Here is a 21,242-nt window from a genome sequence, read left to right as displayed (position 1 = left end):
AATAAAGGTCTAATGTTTTTTGCATTTAATTTTTTTTTAATTTAATTTAATTATTTTATTTATTTCAGTTAACTGCCTACATTAATTTAAATTTATGTGATTGCGATGATATCGATGTATCGATATTAAAATCGAAGCTTATGCAGCTCTAAACTGCAATACGCGTCAAGTCAGCAATTGTTGCTGTTTTTATTATGCTGAAAAAGTGCAAATAATTTCGCCCGAGTTGGATTTCGTAATGTCCTACAGTGTGCGCCAATAACTGCTAATAATCAATAATATTACTCAGTGAAGGTACCACAAAATGTGATCTGAAGTTTCCCCCAGCAAAACTTGGATCAATTTATAATTGGATAAACAAGGCAATTCCTACGCTTATTACTCATGAATGCAGCGAGTTGTGCTAAGTGTCTGCCTTCGGATTTCACAGATTCTCCCGAGAGCACGTCAGTAGTGACGCGTCTTTGTTGACTTCGTTCCGATTCACTGATAAGCCGGAGGGAGGAGCTGGTGAGGCCGCACCCTAAACAAAGGAGAAGACCAGCAGCTGCGGCAGCATAATGCCGATACTATACAGCGTTATATCGCGGGGCAGCACGGTGCTGGCCAAGTTCGCGGAGTGCGTCGGTAACTTTGCCGAAGTGACGGAGCACATCATCGGCCGCATTGGGGTCCATAACCACAAGATGACATACAACCACGGCGAGTACCAGATCCACTACACCTGCGAGAACAAGCTGGTCTACATGTGCATCACCGACAACGTGGGTGAACGAACCGGCGGCCCAGTTTCCAGACGCCGCCGCAGTGTGTTGGCCAATCGATAATACTTCTTGTTTCACTTGTAGGAGTTCGAGCGCTCTCGGGCCTTCCTCTTCTTGGCGGATGTCAAGCAGAAGTTCATCCAGACATACGGCCTACAGGTGGCCACGGCCATCGCCTATGCCATGAACACCGAATTCTCCAAGGTTCTGGCCCAGCAGATGGTATACTTCAGTCAGTCGGGGGAAGTGGACACCATTTCGCGGGTCCACGGGCAGATAGACGAGCTGAAAGACATTATGGTTAAGAATATTGGTAAGCAAGAAGCCGAAAAAAAGGTGCGGAGCCTCAGATAACCCATTGCTCCCCTTTGTTTGCAGACAGCCTGCGTGATCGCGGCGAGAAACTGGAACTGCTGGTCAACAAAACCGAAAACTTGAGCAATAATGTAAGGGCAGAGCAGAGTGTTTACCCCAACGGCAATTACACCTTTATGTTTTTCAGTCCGTTGCATTCCGCAAGGCCTCGCGCAACTTGGCGCGGCAAATGTTTTGGAAGAACATCCGTATCTACGTGGTGGTGGGCCTGGTGATTACCTTCATCGTCTATGTGATCGTGAGCATGGCCTGTGGCGGTCTCGCCTGGCAGTCCTGCGTCTAAGGGACATTTGTTTAAATTGTTATAAGCCCACAACACGTGTATATTTGCATATAAAGCTCTACAGTACTCTCATTATCTATGTTCTATGTAATAAACGTGAATGTATACAGGTTTAAAAGACAATCCGACTTCACTTGTCCTCGACGTAGACCACATCGTTAGCCTTGACTTTGCCCGGCAGCCGCAGGCCCAGGTGAATGCCCAGAGCCGGCGAGCTGAAGTTAAACAAGCGATAGCTGTGGAAAGACGCAATAAGAGTCGCAATCAATGCAATTTATCAGCAAGCTAGAAAGGAAGTGACTCACCTCCGCAGCGTCTTGAGCGGCTCGCCGTCGACGTCCCTTTCAGCCGTCTCGGGATTTATGTTTGGAAAAATGCAGCGAGTGCAGGGGGCCACCGATCGGAAAACTGCGTCGTTACCAATGCGCAGCCACTGCCATTTATCCTCTGCGTAGGGCTCGTCCACATCCATTTTAAGTTCGAAATTGCCACGGAATTGTAGAGCATCCACGGGATTCTTGAGCCGAGTGTTCAGATCGGCCACCGAAGAGAGGTTCATCAGCATGAAACTAGTGGCATCATTGAAGGTGCCCTTTGGGACGATAAATTATGAGCCGGTAAGCGATAAATTCCCAGGATAACAGCAATACCCACCGAATCCTCCTGCCTCAGGAAGGGCATGTGCTTCAGCCGCGGATTGGTACTCCTCACTGGCTTTGGGTAGGGATAGTGGACTAGCTTCAGGCCGCTCTCCTTCTTCAGGATGGCCTGGGAGAACCACGTATTGATGCGGTCACCGCAGGGCATCACATCCATGGGAACCCCCCAAACGGAAGTGTGCACATCCTTGCCGGGACCCTCCAGCTGCTCAAAGTCCAGCTCCAAGTCGGGTAGGCCCTCGTAACTAAACGTAAGCTTGCTGGCCGATACCTTCTTCGAACGGATCTGCGTCATGTGCGGATAGACGCGGGCCGTGACCATCTCATTCTTGTCGTTAACCACCATCAAGGTGCGATCCCGAATGCCCTCGAAGGACATGCTGAGCACATCGCAGTCAAACTCCACACCGGGCTTGGATATCTCCAAGGGAGCACAGGATTTGACCGGAAAGAAGTGAATCCTCTGCACGGTGCCCACCCGGCGCCACTTTTGGGGCATTACATCGCGTGTTAGGTGGCGGTAGAGCAGGTAACTCGCTCCGCCCGCAGCCAAAATGCCAACGCCCACGCCGATCAGAGCCTTCGGACTCAGATCAAAGGTCGAGCTGCTTCCACTGGCTGCAGGATAGCTTTGGTAACCATGGGGGATCAGTAGTGTATACCATTTTTCAACTCACTTGCCATCTCCTTGTTTTATGTAGCACTTGTTGCTTTCACCGCGCCAAAAGCTTTACTGATTAGATTGTCCGTTGATTGAAGGAAAGCTCTTTGGAAGATCATACCCAAGGCTGGACAAGAAATCCGGCCATTTTACAACTTTAATTAAATTAGCAATACATAGTATTATTGTTAAATAATGGTAACGAATGTAACTAAGTTTTTCTGTACATTATTCTGGGGAAATAAACGCAGAAAAAGGTTTTATTCGCAAATAAATTTCGCCATTCCGCTTTCCCTCCGAAATTCACATCCATATTTATCGATACCGATAACCGATAACACTGGTCATCAAGCCGGCATATTTGTTTACCTTTGTTTAATTCGTTTTTGTTTGCTATTGAATGCGGCTATAGAGTTAAATTTGGGATATCTGTCACTATATCGGATGCATTAACCTCAAGCTCCTGTGATCTTCCGAAATGAGCGACCATCAAACGACGGACCGGAGTAAGCCCAAAACAAACGATTCATCCCATAGAGATCCCGATCCAGAACTCGAGCTGGATGTGACCAGTGACAAATTCAATCCCCTAAGAGCTTTGTACGCGCCCAACTATAAGATAACGGATGCTGTTCCCAAGGTTCTCTACCAGAATCTGGCCGCCTTCGAGAGTGCCCTTAAGAAGTTTGGCGTCTGGCAGCTGAACAAGCGCAAGAAATCCGAAGCTGGATCAAACCAAAATGAGCACCAGAAGAAGGAACAGCCCTCTACTTCCACAGCTGCTACTGCAGCAGCTAGCGCAGAGGTCCCTCAGCGCCGCTTCGAGCTGCACCAGATGCCCACAACCAGCACGTCGAACAAAAAGCACCAACGCAACATTTTCACCTACATGGAGACAAGCGCAGGACCACTGGCACTGCTCAAGAAGTGTGTGCCGCTCAAAGCCAGGGACCCCGCGCTCTCCACACAGCTAATTCGAGTCCGTGTGGTGATCCGCAAACAAGGAATGGTGGGCGGCAGCGTGGAAGGTGAACTGCTCGCCTTCGACAAGCAGTGGAATCTCCTCCTACGAAACGCCACCGAGACTTGGAAGCGCCGAAAATACAGCTACGGGCAGCAGAACATCTGTCACGCACCTGTGGATTGCACAGACCGGCTCAAGGAGCTGGGCATAACCCTGCCGAGGATGCAAGTAAGGAGTCTGAACAGAAAAAACGTGGAGATAACCCGCGATTTGCCACAGGTCGTAATTCGCGGTGAAAATGTCGTTCTTGTTAGTTTAATAGATAAGCCAAAATAACATATAGCCGTGTTTCATTGTTAACTGGTGTACTCCATGGGCACGCACTCCTCGGCGGCCACCTCGTCGTCCTCCATCAAGTGCTGCAAACTCTCATTGGCATAGCTGTAAAAAACAGAGTTAAATCAAGCTTCTACTAGGCGTAGACTCATGTATATTACCACTTGGAGGGACTCTCATCGCTGAGCATCGTGGTGGGCACAGTGGCCGAGGTACACTCCGGGCTCATCAACTCAATGGGCGTGGGGCGTCGTTCCTGCAGCTGACGGGCAATTTCGGCTGTGCTCAAGCCAGGTGAAGCCTCTTTGGGGACAGTCTGTAGCTGGATTTGCTGATGCTGCAGCTGCTGCGACGGCGAAACTGTGGCCGTGAGCTGTCTCTTTGCAGCAGCGGCCTGCATTCCGTGACTCGAGGGCATCATTCCGGTCAGAATTTTGCGCCTGCGACCCCGTGTGGCCCCCACAGTGGGCATGTGCGAGGGCATTCCTGGTACTCCAGGTGCTCCTTTGTCTTTGTGTTTTCGGCGTATAGTTTCTTTGGGTGTTTGGGAACCTCCGGTCACCCCGGATGTGGATGCTGAGGCGTTCTCTGGCTCCGAATCTGAGCTGTCGGTGGCATCGCTGTCGCTAGAGTCCTTGGCGGGCTTCTCGTACATCAGCAGGCGATCCAGCAGGAATGTGCGATCGCGGGACACCTTCAGCAGCCTTCGCTGATTCGTGTGCAACAGATCCTGGAAATATTCGTTCTCCTGTAAACACAAAAAGCTGTGACTTCAACATCGCCTAGCTCAACTTAATGTATTTACGTAGATGAGAAACTTGAGCTTCTTTTTAAGGTTTTTGTAGCGCTCCTTGTAGTCCACGGCGCCGACTCCGCCAATTCCCAATCCCGCGGATGCAGAAGATGAACTCGCGGGTGCTCCGCCATGAGCTATCGCGTAGATACGATCCCTTGCCGGCGGTGGCGGTTCCTCATCGCTCTCCGGCTGCTGTGGCTCGTCCTTGATGGCGGCTTCCCCCTGGTTCCGGCAGTACCAGCCCTCAAGCATTTTATTTTAATTTCACTGTTTATTAGAGGTGGAGAAACAGCGATACCCATCGATGTCATCGATGTTTTCAAAACATCGCAAAAATCGATGTTTGCCAGGGATACATAATTTAAATGAAAACCGAAGGGGGCGGATATAAGACTCTCTAAAAATTTATTTAGCGTTCTTGCTAATTATAAGTGGGTATTTAGTATATCACACAAATTAATTAGCGACCGTCGACCATTGTTCATAAACAATAACGATCATTTTTAGATGCTTTTTTCATATAACTTCAGTGAACATCGATCTTTCCCCACCTCTAGTTGCCTGAACAGTGTTGACAGTTTAGCTTATTTCAAGCTATGTCTAGAATATTTGAAAATTAAAAAGCTTACGAAATTTTTAACTGTCTTATGGCCTTACAAATATTGTTTTAATACTAATCTAGCAATATTTGTTATAAATTGTATGCAAATTATTTAAACTATCGGAGTTTGTTAATTTTCTCTCAGATGGCGTGTTCCGCGTATAACAACCTGTGTCATTCAGTTGTCAAGGAAATACCCTGATTATTTTAACGTTTTAAAAACATTGTATTTTAATGCTTTATGATTCCAATAATTCAATTAAATTCGCCAATAAAATAATATATATTTATATATAATTATTTTTTTGTAATTATTTATAATTTATGCATAATTTTTTTTTAATATGTAAGCGCACTAATAAACCATAATAAGAATATTAATACAAGTAATTTCTGTTGCTGCGAATTAAATTTTTAAGTCGATAATTTGAATTCCAAATAGATTTGTAAAATAATTTTAATTGTTTTTATTTGTGCTGTAGAATTCAATAGTTTTTAAATTATAAATGTAAATTAAAACGATTTAAAGCTTGGCATACTGCCACTCATGCACCACCATCGACGGCAGAATGTCCTTCAGAGTTTGGGCCCCGATCAGTGCCATGGTGATCTCGAAATCCTTCCTCAAAACACTCAGCATCTCTTCCACACCCTTCTGGCCGTTGTAGGCCAGTCCCCAGACGGCAGGACGACCAACAAAGACGGTCTTGGCCCCAAGGGCCAGGGCCTTAAAAATGTCATTGCCCTGCATGATACCGCCGTCCAGCATAACTACCAGATCATCGCCCACGGCCTTCACAATCTCCGGAAGGGCTTCAATCGAGGCTGGGACTGTGTCGATTTGACGTGCTCCATGGTTGGACACAATGATGCCGGCGCATCCAAACTCCCGGGCCAGCACAGCATCCTCAGCGGTCAGCACTCCCTTCACCACAATGGGCAGATGAGTGATGCTCTTTAGCCAAGCGATATCCTTCCAAGTGATGGTCGGATCAAACTGACTGGATACGTACTCGTTGATGCCAGAAGCTCCCATGCTGGGATTACCCACACCGGTGGCCTTAACGCCCTGGAAGTTGGCCAGAGACAGGTGCGCGGGCAGACTGAAGTTGTTCCGTACATCGGCACGTCGGTGTCCGAATATTGGGGCATCGATGGTCAGAACGAGGGCCTTGAAGTTGGCCTTCTCGGCACGACGTACCAACTTTTCTGTAATGGTACTAAAAGCGAGAATAAGGAAAGGAGTAAGTTCTAATCTATAGCGTCTAATTTAGTCTTACCGATCCTTGTAGATGTACAGCTGGAACCACTTCACGGTGTCCGGAGCACCGGCTGCTAAATCCTCCAGCGACGTGGTGGAAAGGGTGCTGAGAATGAAGATGGATCCAGCCTTGCCCGCGGCCCTGGCATTGCCAATCTCGCCATCCGGATGCGCCATCTTCTGCATAGCCGTGGGCGCGATACCCAACGGCCACTTCATCCGCTCGCCAAAGATCTCACAGCTAATGTCCAGACGGGAAACATCCCGCAAGCACCGTGGACGCAGCCGCAGGCGTCGGAAAGCCTCCCGGTTCAGGCCCAAGGTGAACTGTTCACCGGCTCCGCTTCTGTAATAGTCCAGAGCATTCTTCTCCAGGTGGCCAGCGGCCTTCTTCTCAAAGTCCTCCACACATACCAAAGCCATGTCTGTTACGTAACGCGGGTTAATGGAAATGTACAATGTTGGCTCGCACTTCCCAGACTAAATCTAAACCCGCACAGATTGTGGACCAGCATCAACAGCGTTTACTTGGAGGTGTCCATAAACCGAGCAGATCGCGATAAGCACGCTGTCTGCCGGCTGAAACTGATAAGCCTCCCTGTGCCGAGATGAAGTCACCCAGGTCTCGCCCAAAGATCATCCCAAAGAGACGACGCAGTTTCCCAGCGCTACACGGGGGGTAGCTGTTCGAAGCGATAAGCGCCCACTTTTGTTTCGGCAAGATTACGGTTAATGGGATCCACGTACCGCCACAGACTGACTTCCGAAGTTCCAGCCACTGGTTTCCTTTTTCACGCATGTTTTCCCCTTAATCGAGTGAAAACTCGCTGGCAATTGTGAACTATCAACGGGTTTATTAAAAAGCAACGAAAATGTCTGTAAAAAACTCACTCTTAGAACTAGTTAACCATTGGTGGGCGCTCTAAACGCTGTACGTTGCCTTCAGGTTGTTGAAGTACTCCAGATCCTTGGCGCTAATCGAGGGCACGAATTTGTTGAACGATCTGGTGAAGTCTTCCGACTCCACCACAACGTTCTCCGGCTGCAGTTCCGCGTCCGTTATAGCCCCGCTCAAGTGCTTGTCTATGATGCGTCTTACGGCCGAGAGCCAGGCATTGGAGCAGATGGAGTACAGATCTGCCCCGCTCATTTCGCTCTTCAGTCGCTCCGCAATTTCGTCCATGTTCACGCCAGCAGCCAGGGCGAAGCGCTGTGTCTGGGCCCGCAGCACGGCTGCCTTGTCATCGGCTGTGGAGCAGGGACCAACGTAGAAGAGCTTGTCAAAGCGGCCGGGTCGCAAAAGGGCGGGGTCAATCAGATCCGGACGATTGGTGGCTGCCAGGATGAAGATAGGCTTGCTGGTGTCGCCATCGCTCATGCCGTCCATCTCGGCCAGCAGTTGCGACACTACGCGATCCATAACGCCTCCAGAATCACCGGCCACACCTCGATTGGGAGCCAGCGAGTCCAGTTCGTCCAGGAAGAGGACACAAGGCGCTGCCGACCGGGCACGGGAGAAGACTTCGCGCACATTCTGTTCGCTCTGCCCCACATACATGTTGAGAAGCTCCGGCCCTTGGACGGAGAGAAAACTCAGGTTGCACTCAGTGGCCACGGCCTTGGCCACCAAAGTCTTACCAGTTCCCGGCGGGCCATAGAGAAGGATGCCCGATCGCCTCAAGTTCTTGCCCATGAGGTGAACATGCTTGAGCGGCAGCCCGATGCTGCTCTGGATCTCGTCCTTCAGCTTGGCCAGACCACCGATATCCGACCAGTACACTTTCGGCACTTTGGGCGCGCCCAAGCTGTCCGCAAAAGAGCTCTGCATGTCGCTCAGGTTCTTGGCGAAGTGCGAAAGATCCAGGGTGCACCTTCCGTGCCGTTGGCGGCTCCTCAGGCGAACGGCACTGTCGTAGAGCAGCTGCAGGTCGCCCAGGAGAAAGCCCTGCGATTTGGCAGCTACCTCATGGAGCACATCAATGGTATCCCTCCAACTGGGACTGACGCGGGACATAAATTGAGCCTGGTTTTCTCTCGAGAACAAGGGCAGGCGGTCGATGAGCTTTTGGTTATGGATTACATCGTTGAAGGTCTCCCGAACATGCATCCAGCGTAGGATCTCGAATCGCTCCTCCTTGCTGGGCATCTCTATGCTGATGATCTCCAGGAAGAGGCTCTGAATCATGGGCTTCAAGTGTTTGTCGCTGGTTAAGGCCACAACTACCACGGGGTGCTTGCGATCCTTGGCGAAGAGCTCCTGGACCTGCACATGGAAGGCTGACAGCAGACGAAGGTCCTCATTGCCCTCGTTGTCAATGCCAAAGATCTCAAAGTTGTGAAAGCAAATTAGGAGCGGCTCGCTAACCTGGCTCTTGGCGAAGACCGCCTTCAGCTTCATCTCCGTGTGCGAGGGCACCTGCGAGACTATCTCTGCACAGTCCGCCCCATACATATGCATGCCCAGCTCCTGGGCCACGGCATTGATGATCTTCGTTTTCCCGGATCCCCGTTCGCCCTGCAGTAGGAAAACGGGGAAAATGTGCTTGGAGGACAGGCAAGCGGACTTCTTGGGCAGGAAGGCGTCCACCGAGGAGCGTAACAGTTGATAAGGCCTCCGAAGTCCGCTCGGATAGTTCTCAACGATGGCAAAGTTGTCCAACACTTGTCGCGGCAGAAAGCTGTGGGCAGATGGCACTTGAACCAGATTGCTGAAGCTCTTGGCCACCACAGCTTGCAGCTCGAACTCGCTCCCCTTTGTCTCCAAGTGAATGCACTTGAAGTGGACGTGATGAAGGTACGCAAAGATCAGGTAGTAGTGCGCATAGGAAGCTGTGCCCACCAGGTCCGCATTAACCTCGATCCGGTAGGTGTGCCCGCGATGCAGGAGCCTCGGGGTGCTGAAGTAGTTGCTAAGTATGAGCTCAGTCAGTTCGGTGGGCAATTCGTGCGGATCGGTCAGCATGTATACATGCGCCTTGGTCGCTATGCCGGGTATGGTCTGCTCGTCGGCAAAGTGGTCTAACTGCACCCAGCAGTTGGAGCGGATGCGAAAGCGGTCCATGATATTGCCGTAGAAGTTTTCCTGGCATGAAAACAGGAAGGTTAATTAGCATTCAAGCCTTCGTTTGAGATGTACCCACCTGCACATACAGACAATTCGGTTGACACTGGGCCACCGGCAGTATCTGAGCCACTATGGTGTGCGGCGCCTCCTGAAGCATTTGCTTAATGACCGTTTGAGACGCAGACTTCCCATCGGTTGTCTCATTGCCCTTTCCCCTGCCATTGCCACGGATAACCAAGTTGACAAAGTTAACGTCCGGCGACTCCGCATAGCTGTCGTATACGTCCTGGCTGGCGAACACCAGGTGCTCTGACTTGATTAGCTCGTTTTTGATCAGCAGTTCGTAGAGGCGATTCGGAATAGGGGTCAGAAGCAACTTGCCCTTGTAATATTTGGCATAGCGCCAGTAGACGGCGTATGTGAGATATCCGGGAAAGAAGAACCAGGGCCACTTGGGCGCCAGCAGCTGCACGGCCGAATTGTAGCCCTCGATCAGCTCCTGCACGCGACCAGAGAAGCTGTATCTCGGCTGGCCGGAATCCAGTTGGTCGAATGCCACCGAATTTCGCTTGCCGGCGACCTTTTTCTGTGGGATTCGAAGGAATAATGAGCTAATGGGGGTTATAATACAGCTGGTGACCTACCGCAACATCATTTTCATTCATTTTTTCACAAAAAGGAGCGACAAAAACACAACAGAAAGCACGAGTACAAGGGTTAATTTCGAGACGGAGAGTCAAAGTTCAAGGAGTTGGAGGAAGGGCGGCACACAGTTACACTGAAATAAGCAATAGCAAGTTGATTTAGTTAATGCACAGCCAGATAATACCCTTTGCAGTAGTTATTATGCATTTTAATTAGCCGTTACGTTATTTTTTACCTTTTTTATAATTACTCTTCTCTTCATGTCTTACGAATGTTTTGGTTATCGCTCTGCGTTATCGTTATCTGTTTAGGTATGAAAAATACTAAACGGATACCAAATGGTTTGAATTGTCTTTAAATACTGTACATTTTATCTGTTGACAAATTATAACAATTAAAATGCTTAATTACTTCTTCTTTTAATGTTTAGTAATTATAATTAACTACTATTCCGCACATAGAAAACACTTTAATTTGACCATACAGTTCGTCTCCTAGTGCTTACTGTACCTCTTTATTAGCTTGGTATATTTTAGTATTCTATGTGGAACTCGTGGTATTTTATGCTTGTCCACACCTGGTCACACACCCACGCAAACAAAATACGAGATTTTTTCTCCCGGAAAATGAGTCTTGAAATGAGCAATGTAAACGGAGGAACCGGCGCCCAGGGCTCCCGCGACAAACGTGAGTTGCTCTGTCTGCTAAAGCTCATCAAGAAGTATCAGCTGAAGAGCACGGAGGAGCTGCTCTGCCAGGAGGCGAATGTGAGCAGTGCGGACTTGTCAGAGATCAGCGAGAGCGATGTGCAGAAGGTGCTTGGCGCTGCCTTGGGACTGGGCGATAACGACCGGGAGCGGGAACGTGCTCCTGCCCCGCAGCACCCGCCAAAACAATCGGCCGTGACCGAGGCCAATGCGGCAGAGGCGCTGGCCAAGTTCATCGGCGACGACAGCTTCGACGCCCAGCAGTACGAGCAGGCCTACCAGGAACTACGCACCTTCGTGGAGGACTCCCTGGACATATACAAGCATGAGCTGTCCATGGTGCTGTACCCCATTCTAGTGCAGATCTACTTTAAGATGCTCGCCAGCGGCCTCAGGGACAAGGCAAAGGAATTCATCGAGAAGTACAAATCTGATCTCGACGGCTACTACATCGAGGGTCTGTTCAGTCTACTGCTGCTGTCCAAGCCGGAGGAGCTGCTGGATAACGATCTGGTGTCCGCCATGGAAACGGACCGGTTTGTCATACGCATGTCAAGGGACTCGCACTCGCTCTTCAAGCGCCACATCCAGGATCGCCGGCAGGAGGTGGTGGCCGACATCGTGTCCAAGTACCTGCACTTCGATACCTACGAGGGCATGGCGCGCAACAAGCTGCAGTGCGTGGCCACGGCGGGCTCCCACGTCGGCGAGGCCAAGCGGCAGGACAATAAGATGCGGGTTTACTATGGCCTGCTGAAGGAAGTTGACTTCCAGACGCTTACCACGCCAGCGCCTGCACCTGAGGAGGAGGACGACGACCCGGATGCACCGGATCGTCCAAAGAAGAAAAAACCGAAAAAGGATCCGCTTCTATCAAAAAAATCCAAGTCGGATCCAAATGCCCCCTCAATTGACAGGATACCCCTGCCGGAACTCAAGGATTCGGACAAGCTGCTAAAGCTGAAAGCACTGAGGGAAGCTAGCAAACGACTGGCGCTTAGCAAGGATCAGCTGCCTTCCGCTGTCTTCTACACGGTTCTCAACTCCCATCAGGGCGTAACTTGCGCCGAGATCTCAGACGATTCCACGATGCTGGCCTGCGGATTCGGGGACTCTAGTGTGAGGATCTGGTCCCTGACGCCCGCCAAGCTGCGTGCCCTCAAGGATGCTGATGCGCTGAGGGAGCTGGACAAGGAGTCGGCCGATATCAATGTGCGGATGCTGGACGACCGAAGCGGAGAGACGACCAGGAGTTTTCTGGGCCACACCGGGCCAGTATATCGTTGCGCCTTTGCACCCGAGATGAACCTGCTCCTGTCGTGCTCGGAGGACGGCACGATACGACTGTGGTCCCTGCTCACCTGGTCCTGCGTGGTCACATATCGCGGCCACGTCTACCCGGTGTGGGATGTGCGCTTTGCTCCGCATGGCTACTACTTCGTCTCTTGCTCCTACGACAAAACTGCCCGCCTTTGGGCCACCGACTCCAACCAAGCTCTGCGCGTGTTTGTGGGCCATCTGTCTGACGTAGACTGTGTGCAGTTCCATCCGAATTCCAACTACGTGGCCACTGGCTCCAGCGATCGCACAGTGCGCTTGTGGGACAACATGACCGGCCAGTCGGTGCGCCTGATGACGGGCCACAAAGGACCGGTGAGTTCGCTGGCCTTCTCCGCATGCGGCCGGTATCTAGCCTCCGGTTCGGTGGACCACAACATCATCATCTGGGACCTGTCGAGTGGAGCTCTGGTTACCACCCTGCTAAGACACACCAGCACCGTGTCCACGATTACCTTCAGCCGGGATGGCACGCTCCTGGCAGCCGCTGGCCTGGACAACAACCTTACGCTGTGGGACTTCCACAAGGTCACCGAGGACTACATAAGCAATCACATTACGGTGTCGCACCACCAGGACGAGAACGACGAGGATGTATACCTGCTGCGCACATTCCCCAGCAAGAACTCGCCGTTCGTCACTCTGCACTTCACGCGCCGCAATCTGCTCATGTGCGTCGGTCTCTTCAAGAGCTAGTCGGTACACGTAACGTAGATGTAGATGTAAGTAATGCACGAAATATGTCTAGGATAAAAGTCGTCGTTTCATCATTTTGTGTTTCTTCCACGCTCGGAATGAAGTAGTGTCTTACCCACATAAGAACCACAGTTTTCGATTTTTTTAAGCTGCTCACGACCATTCGGTTTTAAAGTTTATAATAAAGGTCAATGCAATGCCCCCTCTGGTGTTCCGCATTGCTAAATAAGAGACGTGATTTTGGTTCCTTAAAGATATATCGTTCATTTAAAAGCATATACATCGTTGAATACGCGTCTGATAATATTATTCTCTACTCCGCATCGGCGATGCCAAAGGTCCGGCGCACGGCCACCGAGTTCTTGATGTTGAAGATGGCGCAGCGCGGCGGCTTCTCGCCGCCGAAGGCCAGGGTGTAGGGATCCTCCGGGCACTGACGCATGCATTGCAGGCGCCCCATATTGAACTCGTGCTCGTAGACGTGCTTGGCCTCTGCGCTGTTGAAGTTCCACACCTTGAGGGTGCCCTCCGTGGATGTGGAGGTCAGCAGGTTGGGCATCTGACTGTTGAAGCAAACCCCGGAGATCTCCTCGTTGTGGGCCTTTACGGACCACAGCAGCTCGTCGGGCTTCCGTTTGTCGGCGTAGTGCAGGCTGCCATCGTTGGTGCCCACGATGAAGTAGTCACTCTGGGTAGGATGCCACAGGATTTTTTCCACCTCGCCGTTAACCTTCCACTGGATGCTTGAGGAATTGACGGCATCGGCGTCGCGGCAATCGAAGAGCCTCACATACCCATCGGCACAGCCGGTGAGGATGCTCTGCGCCTCCGTCGGATGGAACTCCAGGGACTGCACCTTCTCGCCGAAGGCCGTGATAGTAGTGTGCGGCTGGCCCTCGTCCATGTCCCACAGAATGAGGGTTTGGTCCACGGAGCCACTGGCCAGAATGTGCTCGAAGTTGCGGTTCCACGAGAGATCCAGCACAGCGTCCTTGTGGCCATACTGCTCCTTCTGCTGCTTGCGACTGCCCTTGGAGCCCAGCTTGAAGGTGGGCTCAATGGAGTCCTGGATATCCAGATCCCATATGGTGATAATAGGATCCATGCAGCCAATGGCGCACATGTTGCCCACCTTGTCGCTGCCGGCGTCATGGTTCATCCATTCGATGCAGAGGGGAAAGCTGGGCAGCAGAAAGTCGTGGTGCGTGTAGAGCGCCTCTTCCTCCTGGTTGAACACCCACACCTCCATGGAGGCGGCGTCATCCTGGACATGGCCCACCAGGATCAGATTGTCACTGGGCTTGATGACCTCATCCTCGGCCTCGGAATCTTCGTCCTCGTCGGGCACCTGTTCGCCAGCGTCAACGATATTGGCCAGACTGGTGACTGTGGCATTCTCCTCGTTGTCGTAGTCCTGGAAGTGGAACTCGTCCTGTGGATTGCGGTTCTCACTGTTCGCATCCTCATTGTCGTCCACATCCATGCCTTCGCCATCCTCTCCACCTCCCTCCTCAGCTTCATCGTCGTCGCTCTCCTCGTCCAGTTCCTGCTGCGTAGCGCCGATAATCCTGGCCAGCTCTGCCTGCGTCAGCACGATCTTGTCCGGCTTGTCCTTGGCCACGCCGCGCGGCACAAAGCAAAGGGCGGGCACGAAGTCGATGCTCGCCTCGGGAGGTCCTTCCTCAGCCATTTTTAGAAAAGTTCAAAGAAGTTTACGCTACCAATCGAAATGTTGTCAACACGTGCAGTTTTTGAATCAACGAAATGGTGTGGCCGCAGTCGAGCGAGATTAAATACCAAATATGCGCTAAAAAAATACCAATTACAAATTGCAACAAAAGTATTTAATTATTTATTTAAAAATTAAATGGGAGATACTTTAAAAGTATCAAATGTAAGTTTAACTAAAATTAATTATTTTTAAAATTATTTACCAGATTCTTTTGTTATTTTATAAAAGCACAAGTGATTTATGCATGTAATATTAAACTTCTTATCTGAATTCCTCTTATCAGCATCTCTCCAGCTTTAATGATAAATGCAATCAGGATTATTCAGATAAAGTCTTATTAGTCACTAACAATCCCGAGATACTTACAGTCCGCAGTCTTGAAGTTCTCTTTCATCAATATGGACGTACGTAAATTTTCCACTCACATACTGGACACTTCCGTGGGTGAAGCTGCCGCCAATGTCCGCGTAACCGTTTCCAGGCTGGACGAGCTACAGGAGTGGAAATCCCTTCGAGCGGCCAAAACCAATGAGGATGGTCGGTGCCAGCTCTTGGAGCCTGGCCAATTTCCCAGTGGCATCTACAAGCTGACGTTCCATGTCGGATCTTATTTTGCCGCGCGCAATGTGAAGACTCTGTATCCCGTTATTGAGATCATTGCGGACTGCAGCGAAAATCAGCACTATCATATTCCCCTCTTGCTTAATCCCTATGGATACTCTACATATCGCGGTACATAAACGAAGAACTACTATTTAAAACTATTTCACATATGTGGTTAAAAATAAAAATAAAGATATTTTGCAAAAGGTTGGATTCTTTATATTTTAAACATTTCCTTTAAATATGAATAATTAAAATGAATATTTTTAATAAAAAAGGTTCCCCTGGCACATTTTCTACTAAGAAATTATTAGTTGGACCAACTGCCATCACTAGTTTCGATGGGTTCCCAACCAGAAGACTATCGCAACTGGCAAGCACAGCATTCGCTTTGTATCTTACCATCTCTAGCTGGCGCTTCAGTTGCGTTTCATTCGTATCTGTCGGATGTCGTTGGAGTTCGTGCGTTACCCAAGTCGGTTTTGTCGGTGTTTTTGATTCGAATGAAATATTTTTTGAACGGCAAACGACTCTTCTGTAACGCCGGTGTTTTTTAAGGAATAAAAATAAATATACAAAGTTAGTACACTAAGTGCGGTTTGTGAGACATCAGTGCCTGAGATCCTTCCGTTCGCCTGCCTGTTTTTCGAATTGGAATCCGTCTCCCGCTGAGGCGCAACAGTTGTTTCGGAAAGAGAATCTGTATGGAAATGATATCCGTGTGTTTCTAAAGAGCCAAAGCCAAACAAGAAGTCGGATTTGTTATTGGAAAGTACAAGCCCAGAGCGGCGCTCACATAGACACACACTCTAGATGCCAACAAATCCCCAGCAAATCTTAAACCAGTTTCAAGATACATATTCTTTGGTGTCAGTGTGTGCATGTTGATTTTTTCTGGCATTGTTTTCGTTTTTTCTGCTGCTGCCGCTGCTGCTGGCTCTGCATCTTTTTTGTGTACCCTTTTCGCTGCCGCTGCCACCGCGGCCCTCTAATCGCGTTTCCATTTTCTGGCCGCCGTCCACATCCGAGTGGCTAGAGATTTGAGTGAGCTCTGGGGTCCAGCAGAGCAACAAGTACCCAGTACCCAGTACCAGTAACCAGTGCCAAGTACCACCACCACCACCGCCAAGTGCCTGAGCCAGCCCGCGTCGCGCTTCGTCTCCCATCTGAAAACCCGAAAAACACGGAAAGAAACGAGATCGGATTCTAGCTAGCAGCACGCCAGTTGGCAGCCGCCCAATAGCTCCAATTTGAATGCTGGAAGGGGAGCATCTCGAGACCCCGGCGTAGATCGCACGAACTTTTCCAAAAGGTGAGTTGTGACTTACTGGGACCTCTGGTGATCTCATATTGTCATTAGATGGTAAGGGTAACTAAACAATATGTTTTTTAGTTAGTTAACTATATAAAATACTCTAGAAACGCCTTAGATTTTTTGGGGTAAACTTGACTCACTTCTGGATTTATTTATTTCTGACAGAAGTTTGAAGCAATAAATAATGGAAATATTTAAGTAATTCCTTAACTTTTACAAGTTTAAAACCCTTTTTGAATTATTTTAATATTGCCTTTAATATTTGGGTCATACAAAAATAAACAAATAATACAATTTCCAATCAATTTTCGGTTGGTTGGTTGAAGTTTACTATAAATAATATTCCCAGAATATATTTTTTGGCTGACAAAGTATGTATTTGTATCAATCTTAATGTTCCGTCAGTTTATTGAATCAATTAAAATAAAATTTATTTGTTTACAACGCTCTATATAATTCCACAAAAACACACGATTGTTTGAGATATGACTTTGCTAAGAATATTAACTCGACCGATTGGCTAAGCTCAAAGTTTATTCAAATAAAGGTTGTGTTTCCTATGGTTCTATAACCAAAAACTTGACTTTATTGATGGCAACAATGTCAATCGCAACCAGTTGGACAACAAAATCTTTAAATTAACACTTTCATTATTCATACCAAGTACAAGTCAGCCCGAGAACGTGGGAAACAAAAGATTATGTTAACAATTTTTTACTTGAATCAAAAATTCAGTTGTTTTGGTTCAGACTTTGGCCAGAGGACTATATTACCTCACCGACACCGGCGACAATTTGGCCAATTTCGTTTACCTAATGATTGAAAGTTCACAAATCAAGTGGCCGGCGCATTAAAACGCAATCAAAATGACTATTTGCTAACGGTCAATTAATCAAAAGCCCCTGTGAATGTCGTCGCAGCAGAGCCGAAAAAATGTATGTAAGTGATAATCGATCCGACGATAAACACTTTCCTGGCCCGCAGCTCTAGAGCCAAAGACCAATCATTAATAACTGTAGCCGGGAGATACAAAAATTCGAATTGTGGATGGATGGATCGGCTCGGCGAATACCGTTCGAGAGCGGTCGCGGAGCTGGAAAAGTGTCAAAAATCGTTACCTACGTGGATATAATTTGCACTGACTGACGTAAAGCCAAAAACCTAATATGTGCGATGATCGTTAAATGCTGTAGGCAAATTAGAGAGCGGCGGCCAAAGTGCAGGAACGAAGGCAAAAGTTGTCTTCTACAAAAGCAGAAAATACAGAAGAAACTATGGAAAAAACGCTGCAAATGGCAAAAACCTAAAACGTCAAGAAAAAACCTTTAAGTCTGCACAGTTGAGGGGCAACAAAAAAAGTGCGGGGGAAAATCGCCTTTGCTTGAGCATGTTTGTCGTCGAGTTCAGCTGACATCGCAAAATGGCAAGAAGCCTCTCTGAGCCACAGATATGCACTGCAAGAAAAATGCATTTGATGCTGATTTTGTCAAAATATACTTTTGAGCAACTGAAAAATGTTGAAGAATAGATATAGAATATCTTAGGTTGTCCCGGGGAACTTTATAGAGGTATTTTCTTTAACTTTATTTTTAATATTCTATAATTTCTTAACTTATGTTAAAAATAGACATGTATTTACGAAAAATCCTATCACAAAAAAACAGGCGGTTAAAAACCATCTTTGATTATTAACTAAAACTCTTGGAACTCATATAACATACTGAATATATTTTAATCTAATGTTTAATTTCATGAACAAATAAAAAGATGTGAATATACCAATACTATTTGCATATAGTTCTTTACGAAATGACCGAATTTCTTTTCTGTGTAACTGAAATAGCAAGATCAAACAGGAAATGAACCCGCATGCACTTTTTCAAGTACCTTTCGTTCGAATTCGCTGGCCGATTGCATCGAGTTGTGTACTCGAGCACCAGAGACTTGGAGCCGGAGCTTCGACTTGAGCTTGAGCTTGGTCTAAAGTAAATTTTGTCGTCGTCTTGTGTTACTTAGCTTGCCTTTGGGTAGTGCGAGTGCCTAGCACTTTTACATACGAGTTTCAGAGGGCATATACTTGCATAAAGAGAAGAAAGAATGATTAATTAAATTAAAAGTAAAAAATAATAAATAAAATAAGATAAAATACACATCAAATTTGGTTAAATTATATTTCCAACTTGAGTTCAATATGATTTACTGAATTAATTAGTAAATAATCTTGCGAGTCACTGTGTTATATGTGTATTTTTATTCGATTTTTTTAGTTTTTTTTTGTAACAGGAAATTATGAAATAAATTGCAAATAGTATTTGGAACTCAAACACCATTGGTAAGCTTATTTTGTATGAACTACCCCAATGCTTCGACAAGGATTTGCTATTCTTGGCAGCCCTTAACTTACCGTTAAAAGCCAAAAACTCTGTATCTAGTACTTTTAGAAGGTATCTATATGGCGAACCCCTGGGACCCTCACCGTGCCTTTTAATTTTACTTTACATTGCATTTCGTTTTGTTAATTTCCATGCATTTTCAGAGCGTTTCAGTTCAGGCCTGGGCGTAGGCTTAGTGCCCGCCGTCGTGCCTGTTGTTTTTCGCAATTTTGTTTGTGCAGTTGTAGGGGCTGGGGCTTGGACTTGTGTCTGTCTGTGGCCGGGTATCTACGGATGTTTACGGGTGTGTGCGGCGGCCAACCTGTTCGGGTCTCGGGGAATGAGTCAGCTGGGGTTCGCTCTCGTCGCATCCATGAGATACAATTCGAGCGGTCCCCGATAAATTGAACCATTTGAGTGTTTGTCGGAGTGCGGGTCGTGGTCGGGGTCCTTCTTCAACATCCTTCTGACCTGCACTCGGGCGTTTAGCCAGTGAGGGTTTTGATTATTTTGTGCTGTGCCCTTAGCAATGTCTCATATTACCCGGCAAATGGAGTTGTGTGTCTCCGCCATCCCCTCGGTATTTGTATTGTATTTTTCCCTACTGCATTTCCCGTCTTGGCATGGGGCCACTCCAAATGTGATCAGTGTGTAATTTCCGATAAGCCAGCATTAAGACATTTTTGGAGGGCGAAGCCTTACTGAGTGTCTTTTAGGGTATATTTTTTTCTTTATTATTTGTAAAAAGGGTGGATAAAAAGGGTATTTTAAAATATCCTTATTACAGGGGATGTAAATCAAAATTATTCGTAACATTTTATATAACAAAACAAGTTGACCCATTTCTGATATATTTTAAATGAAAAGAAGTCTGATGATTTTTTACTAAAATTTAACAAAAAGTCTTGGTTAAATTTTCGTTATTCTTACTGCTGCATTCTTGTGTTTAAATCCCTTAATTAATTAAAGACAATTGCTTGGTTAAGCTAAGCGAGTAGCGCCTGAAATATTTCTGTAAAATATAAGAATGACCTTGGCAGTCTCTTGGTTACCAGCTCTTGGCATAATTATAGTGTTTTTGGCTTTTATGCCACACGCTTCGCCTTAATGTTTACCAAATACTCGTCATGAATCTGGAGTGGGCTTAGTACCTTCCTAAGAGTAAACCTACTTACACTCACATGTACTCAGAGTCGCCGCGGATTGCAGCAGGTGGCGTGACTAAGACATTCCGCCATGGCAAAGTGAGTTTTTCAAAATTCGAAACTAATTTCAGTCTGTTTTATTATTATTATATATTTTGTTGTTGTTTTTTTTAGTTGCTTTTCTTTGTGCTGCTAACGAGCATTATTTCAGCCGGGCAACCAGGCTTTTATTTTAGCCAATCTTTTTTGTATATTTTTTTATTTCTGCACATACTCGCAAGCTCACTTTTATGGTTTCGTATGCATTAAAAAAAATGTGGCGCAAAATTCAAAACACTGGCGGGTAATTGAAATAGTGTGAGAGATGCTCCATGGCTGGGCTTTTCGGGGGGAGTGGGCCACCGGTGGCCATGTATTAGCCGGAGTCAGTCGCGCACCAAATCCCAATGGTAACGCACCCATTAATCAAAAGAGAAACAATAAAAACGCTTAGAGGCTGCGCGGAAAAGTGGTAAAAGCCGCAGAAATCTTGAAAAAGAAATACGAAGAAAAATGCTGAAAATCGCCTCAAAGATGTTCCCCGAGTGTTAATTAATAAATTGAATGTTTCCGAAAGTGTCGTACACCCGTATAAATAGAGCGGATGAGTCAGTCAGAATGCGATCGCCGAACAAGGGAAATTTGTTTCAGCATCTGAGTGTGATTTCACTGTCTGACTTTTCGGGGTGTGGACCCCATAGAGTCGCGCAATAAACTTTAATTAATTCGAATTGCGTTGTGCAAAACAGTTAGTTACTGTCTTTGCCAATTTTGTTTGCTGTTTGCGGGGGACCTCGGCTTAAATGGGGCAATTAAAAGCATTGTTAGGGGTATAGGAAGGGGCTAGACACAGAGCCCATTCTGACAGGGGAATTTAAAGGGTGTG

The 21,242-nt window shown here is 47.5% G+C and overlaps 10 protein-coding genes across 16 annotated transcripts in view; 5 read left to right on the top strand and 5 right to left on the bottom strand.

The window, feature by feature from the left end:
* Window positions 1-148: 148 nt before the first annotated feature.
* Window positions 149-1,545, top strand: Vamp7 (Vesicle-associated membrane protein 7). Of its 2 annotated transcripts, none has more exons than XM_070283294.1 (5): window positions 149-362; window positions 431-764; window positions 849-1,077; window positions 1,143-1,210; window positions 1,267-1,545. In XM_070283294.1, exons 2-5 carry the CDS (start codon window positions 561-563, stop codon window positions 1,420-1,422), a joined length of 657 nt encoding a protein of 218 aa, XP_070139395.1. In that variant the 5' UTR covers window positions 149-362; window positions 431-560; the 3' UTR covers window positions 1,423-1,545. The 2 variants fall into 2 exon arrangements, with proteins under 2 accessions (XP_070139395.1, XP_017027942.1); XM_017172453.3 differs by having other exon boundaries at window positions 152-294.
* On the bottom strand, window positions 1,519-2,990 carry Marc (Mitochondrial amidoxime reducing component). Its single transcript, XM_017172448.3, has 4 exons — window positions 2,759-2,990; window positions 2,077-2,699; window positions 1,728-2,014; window positions 1,519-1,658 (listed from the first exon to the last, which is right to left on the bottom strand). The coding sequence occupies exons 1-4, from the start codon at window positions 2,763-2,765 to the stop codon at window positions 1,553-1,555; spliced, it is 1,023 nt and encodes a 340-aa protein (XP_017027937.1). The 5' UTR covers window positions 2,766-2,990; the 3' UTR covers window positions 1,519-1,552.
* Window positions 2,991-3,100: 110 nt separating this feature from the next.
* Lsm11 (U6 snRNA-associated Sm-like protein LSm11) lies at window positions 3,101-4,057 on the top strand. Its single transcript, XM_017172451.3, has one exon. It carries the CDS (start codon window positions 3,221-3,223, stop codon window positions 4,040-4,042), a length of 822 nt encoding a protein of 273 aa, XP_017027940.1. The 5' UTR covers window positions 3,101-3,220; the 3' UTR covers window positions 4,043-4,057.
* On the bottom strand, window positions 4,006-5,164 carry LOC108078538 (INO80 complex subunit E). The gene is made up of 3 exons (XM_017172449.3): window positions 4,848-5,164; window positions 4,204-4,790; window positions 4,006-4,147 (listed from the first exon to the last, which is right to left on the bottom strand). Exons 1-3 carry the CDS (start codon window positions 5,088-5,090, stop codon window positions 4,063-4,065), a joined length of 915 nt encoding a protein of 304 aa, XP_017027938.1. The 5' UTR covers window positions 5,091-5,164; the 3' UTR covers window positions 4,006-4,062.
* Window positions 5,165-5,891: 727 nt separating this feature from the next.
* Hao (Hydroxyacid oxidase) lies at window positions 5,892-7,429 on the bottom strand. The gene is made up of 2 exons (XM_017172443.3): window positions 6,720-7,429; window positions 5,892-6,659 (listed from the first exon to the last, which is right to left on the bottom strand). The coding sequence occupies exons 1-2, from the start codon at window positions 7,121-7,123 to the stop codon at window positions 5,963-5,965; spliced, it is 1,101 nt and encodes a 366-aa protein (XP_017027932.1). The 5' UTR covers window positions 7,124-7,429; the 3' UTR covers window positions 5,892-5,962.
* Window positions 7,430-7,526: 97 nt separating this feature from the next.
* Window positions 7,527-10,781, bottom strand: Pex6 (peroxin 6). 4 transcript variants are annotated; one of them, XM_017172441.2, is made up of 4 exons: window positions 10,645-10,694; window positions 9,841-10,350; window positions 7,592-9,782; window positions 7,527-7,541 (listed from the first exon to the last, which is right to left on the bottom strand). In XM_017172441.2, the coding sequence occupies exons 1-3, from the start codon at window positions 10,669-10,671 to the stop codon at window positions 7,623-7,625; spliced, it is 2,697 nt and encodes an 898-aa protein (XP_017027930.1). In that variant the 5' UTR covers window positions 10,672-10,694; the 3' UTR covers window positions 7,527-7,541; window positions 7,592-7,622. The 4 variants fall into 4 exon arrangements, with proteins under 4 accessions (XP_017027930.1, XP_017027931.1, XP_017027929.1 ...); XM_017172442.2 differs by adding an exon at window positions 10,409-10,542 and having other exon boundaries at window positions 7,535-9,782; window positions 10,645-10,781; XM_017172440.2 differs by having other exon boundaries at window positions 7,535-9,782.
* Window positions 10,782-10,989: 208 nt separating this feature from the next.
* On the top strand, window positions 10,990-13,381 carry Taf5 (TATA-box binding protein associated factor 5). The gene has a single exon (XM_017172437.2). It carries the CDS (start codon window positions 11,036-11,038, stop codon window positions 13,148-13,150), a length of 2,115 nt encoding a protein of 704 aa, XP_017027926.1. The 5' UTR covers window positions 10,990-11,035; the 3' UTR covers window positions 13,151-13,381.
* A 7-nt stretch (window positions 13,382-13,388) lies between these two features.
* nclb (no child left behind) lies at window positions 13,389-14,917 on the bottom strand. The gene has a single exon (XM_017172438.3). The coding sequence runs from the start codon at window positions 14,838-14,840 to the stop codon at window positions 13,464-13,466; it is 1,377 nt and encodes a 458-aa protein (XP_017027927.1). The 5' UTR covers window positions 14,841-14,917; the 3' UTR covers window positions 13,389-13,463.
* A 330-nt stretch (window positions 14,918-15,247) lies between these two features.
* Window positions 15,248-15,692, top strand: LOC108078494 (5-hydroxyisourate hydrolase). The gene has a single exon (XM_017172377.3). The coding sequence runs from the start codon at window positions 15,281-15,283 to the stop codon at window positions 15,620-15,622; it is 342 nt and encodes a 113-aa protein (XP_017027866.1). The 5' UTR covers window positions 15,248-15,280; the 3' UTR covers window positions 15,623-15,692.
* A 659-nt stretch (window positions 15,693-16,351) lies between these two features.
* Window positions 16,352-21,242, top strand: part of LOC108078499 (uncharacterized) — a 47,869-nt gene continuing 42,978 nt past the window's right edge. The window contains exon 1 of one of the 3 annotated variants that reach the window (XM_017172396.3): window positions 16,352-16,797. The gene's annotated coding sequence lies outside the window, so the exon portion shown is untranslated. Of the gene's footprint in view, window positions 16,798-19,020; window positions 19,133-21,242 lie in introns of those variants that run through there. The other 2 variants (XM_070283445.1, XM_070283446.1) reach the window with 2 other exon arrangements.

Source organism: Drosophila kikkawai, chromosome 2L, assembly GCF_030179895.1.
Source record: "Drosophila kikkawai strain 14028-0561.14 chromosome 2L, DkikHiC1v2, whole genome shotgun sequence".
In the NCBI taxonomy this organism is placed as follows: Eukaryota; Metazoa; Arthropoda; class Insecta; order Diptera; family Drosophilidae; genus Drosophila; species Drosophila kikkawai.
This window is presented reverse-complemented; position numbering and strand designations above follow the sequence as displayed.

Excerpts from the sequence above, each read along its gene's own strand:
- Marc (XM_017172448.3), bottom strand. Across the intron at positions 2,015-2,076 it reads TCCTGAGGCAGGAGGATTCG|GGCACCTTCAATGATGCCAC; the intron begins GTGGGTATTGCT and ends ATCGTCCCAAAG. Across the intron at positions 1,659-1,727 it reads CCGCTCAAGACGCTGCGGAG|CTATCGCTTGTTTAACTTCA; the intron begins GTGAGTCACTTC and ends GTCTTTCCACAG.
- Vamp7 (XM_070283294.1), top strand. The coding sequence starts at position 561 with ATGCCGATACTATACAGCGTTATATCGCGGGGCAGCACGGTGCTGGCC. Across the intron at positions 1,078-1,142 it reads CATTATGGTTAAGAATATTG|ACAGCCTGCGTGATCGCGGC; the intron begins GTAAGCAAGAAG and ends CTTTGTTTGCAG. Across the intron at positions 1,211-1,266 it reads CCGAAAACTTGAGCAATAAT|TCCGTTGCATTCCGCAAGGC; the intron begins GTAAGGGCAGAG and ends TATGTTTTTCAG.
- LOC108078494 (XM_017172377.3), top strand. The coding sequence starts at position 15,281 with ATGGACGTACGTAAATTTTCCACTCACATACTGGACACTTCCGTGGGT.
- nclb (XM_017172438.3), bottom strand. The coding sequence starts at position 14,840 with ATGGCTGAGGAAGGACCTCCCGAGGCGAGCATCGACTTCGTGCCCGCC.
- Hao (XM_017172443.3), bottom strand. The coding sequence starts at position 7,123 with ATGGCTTTGGTATGTGTGGAGGACTTTGAGAAGAAGGCCGCTGGCCAC. Across the intron at positions 6,660-6,719 it reads CTGTACATCTACAAGGATCG|TACCATTACAGAAAAGTTGG; the intron begins GTAAGACTAAAT and ends TCTCGCTTTTAG.
- Taf5 (XM_017172437.2), top strand. The coding sequence starts at position 11,036 with ATGAGTCTTGAAATGAGCAATGTAAACGGAGGAACCGGCGCCCAGGGC.
- LOC108078538 (XM_017172449.3), bottom strand. The coding sequence starts at position 5,090 with ATGCTTGAGGGCTGGTACTGCCGGAACCAGGGGGAAGCCGCCATCAAG. Across the intron at positions 4,791-4,847 it reads AGCTCAAGTTTCTCATCTAC|GAGAACGAATATTTCCAGGA; the intron begins GTAAATACATTA and ends TTGTGTTTACAG. Across the intron at positions 4,148-4,203 it reads GATGAGAGTCCCTCCAAGTG|CTATGCCAATGAGAGTTTGC; the intron begins GTAATATACATG and ends TGTTTTTTACAG.
- Pex6 (XM_017172441.2), bottom strand. The coding sequence starts at position 10,671 with ATGAAGAGAAGAGTAATTATAAAAAAG. Across the intron at positions 10,351-10,644 it reads GAAGAGTAATTATAAAAAAG|AAAAAGGTCGCCGGCAAGCG; the intron begins GTAAAAAATAAC and ends CGAATCCCACAG. Across the intron at positions 9,783-9,840 it reads CGAATTGTCTGTATGTGCAG|GAAAACTTCTACGGCAATAT; the intron begins GTGGGTACATCT and ends TTTTCATGCCAG.
- Lsm11 (XM_017172451.3), top strand. The coding sequence starts at position 3,221 with ATGAGCGACCATCAAACGACGGACCGGAGTAAGCCCAAAACAAACGAT.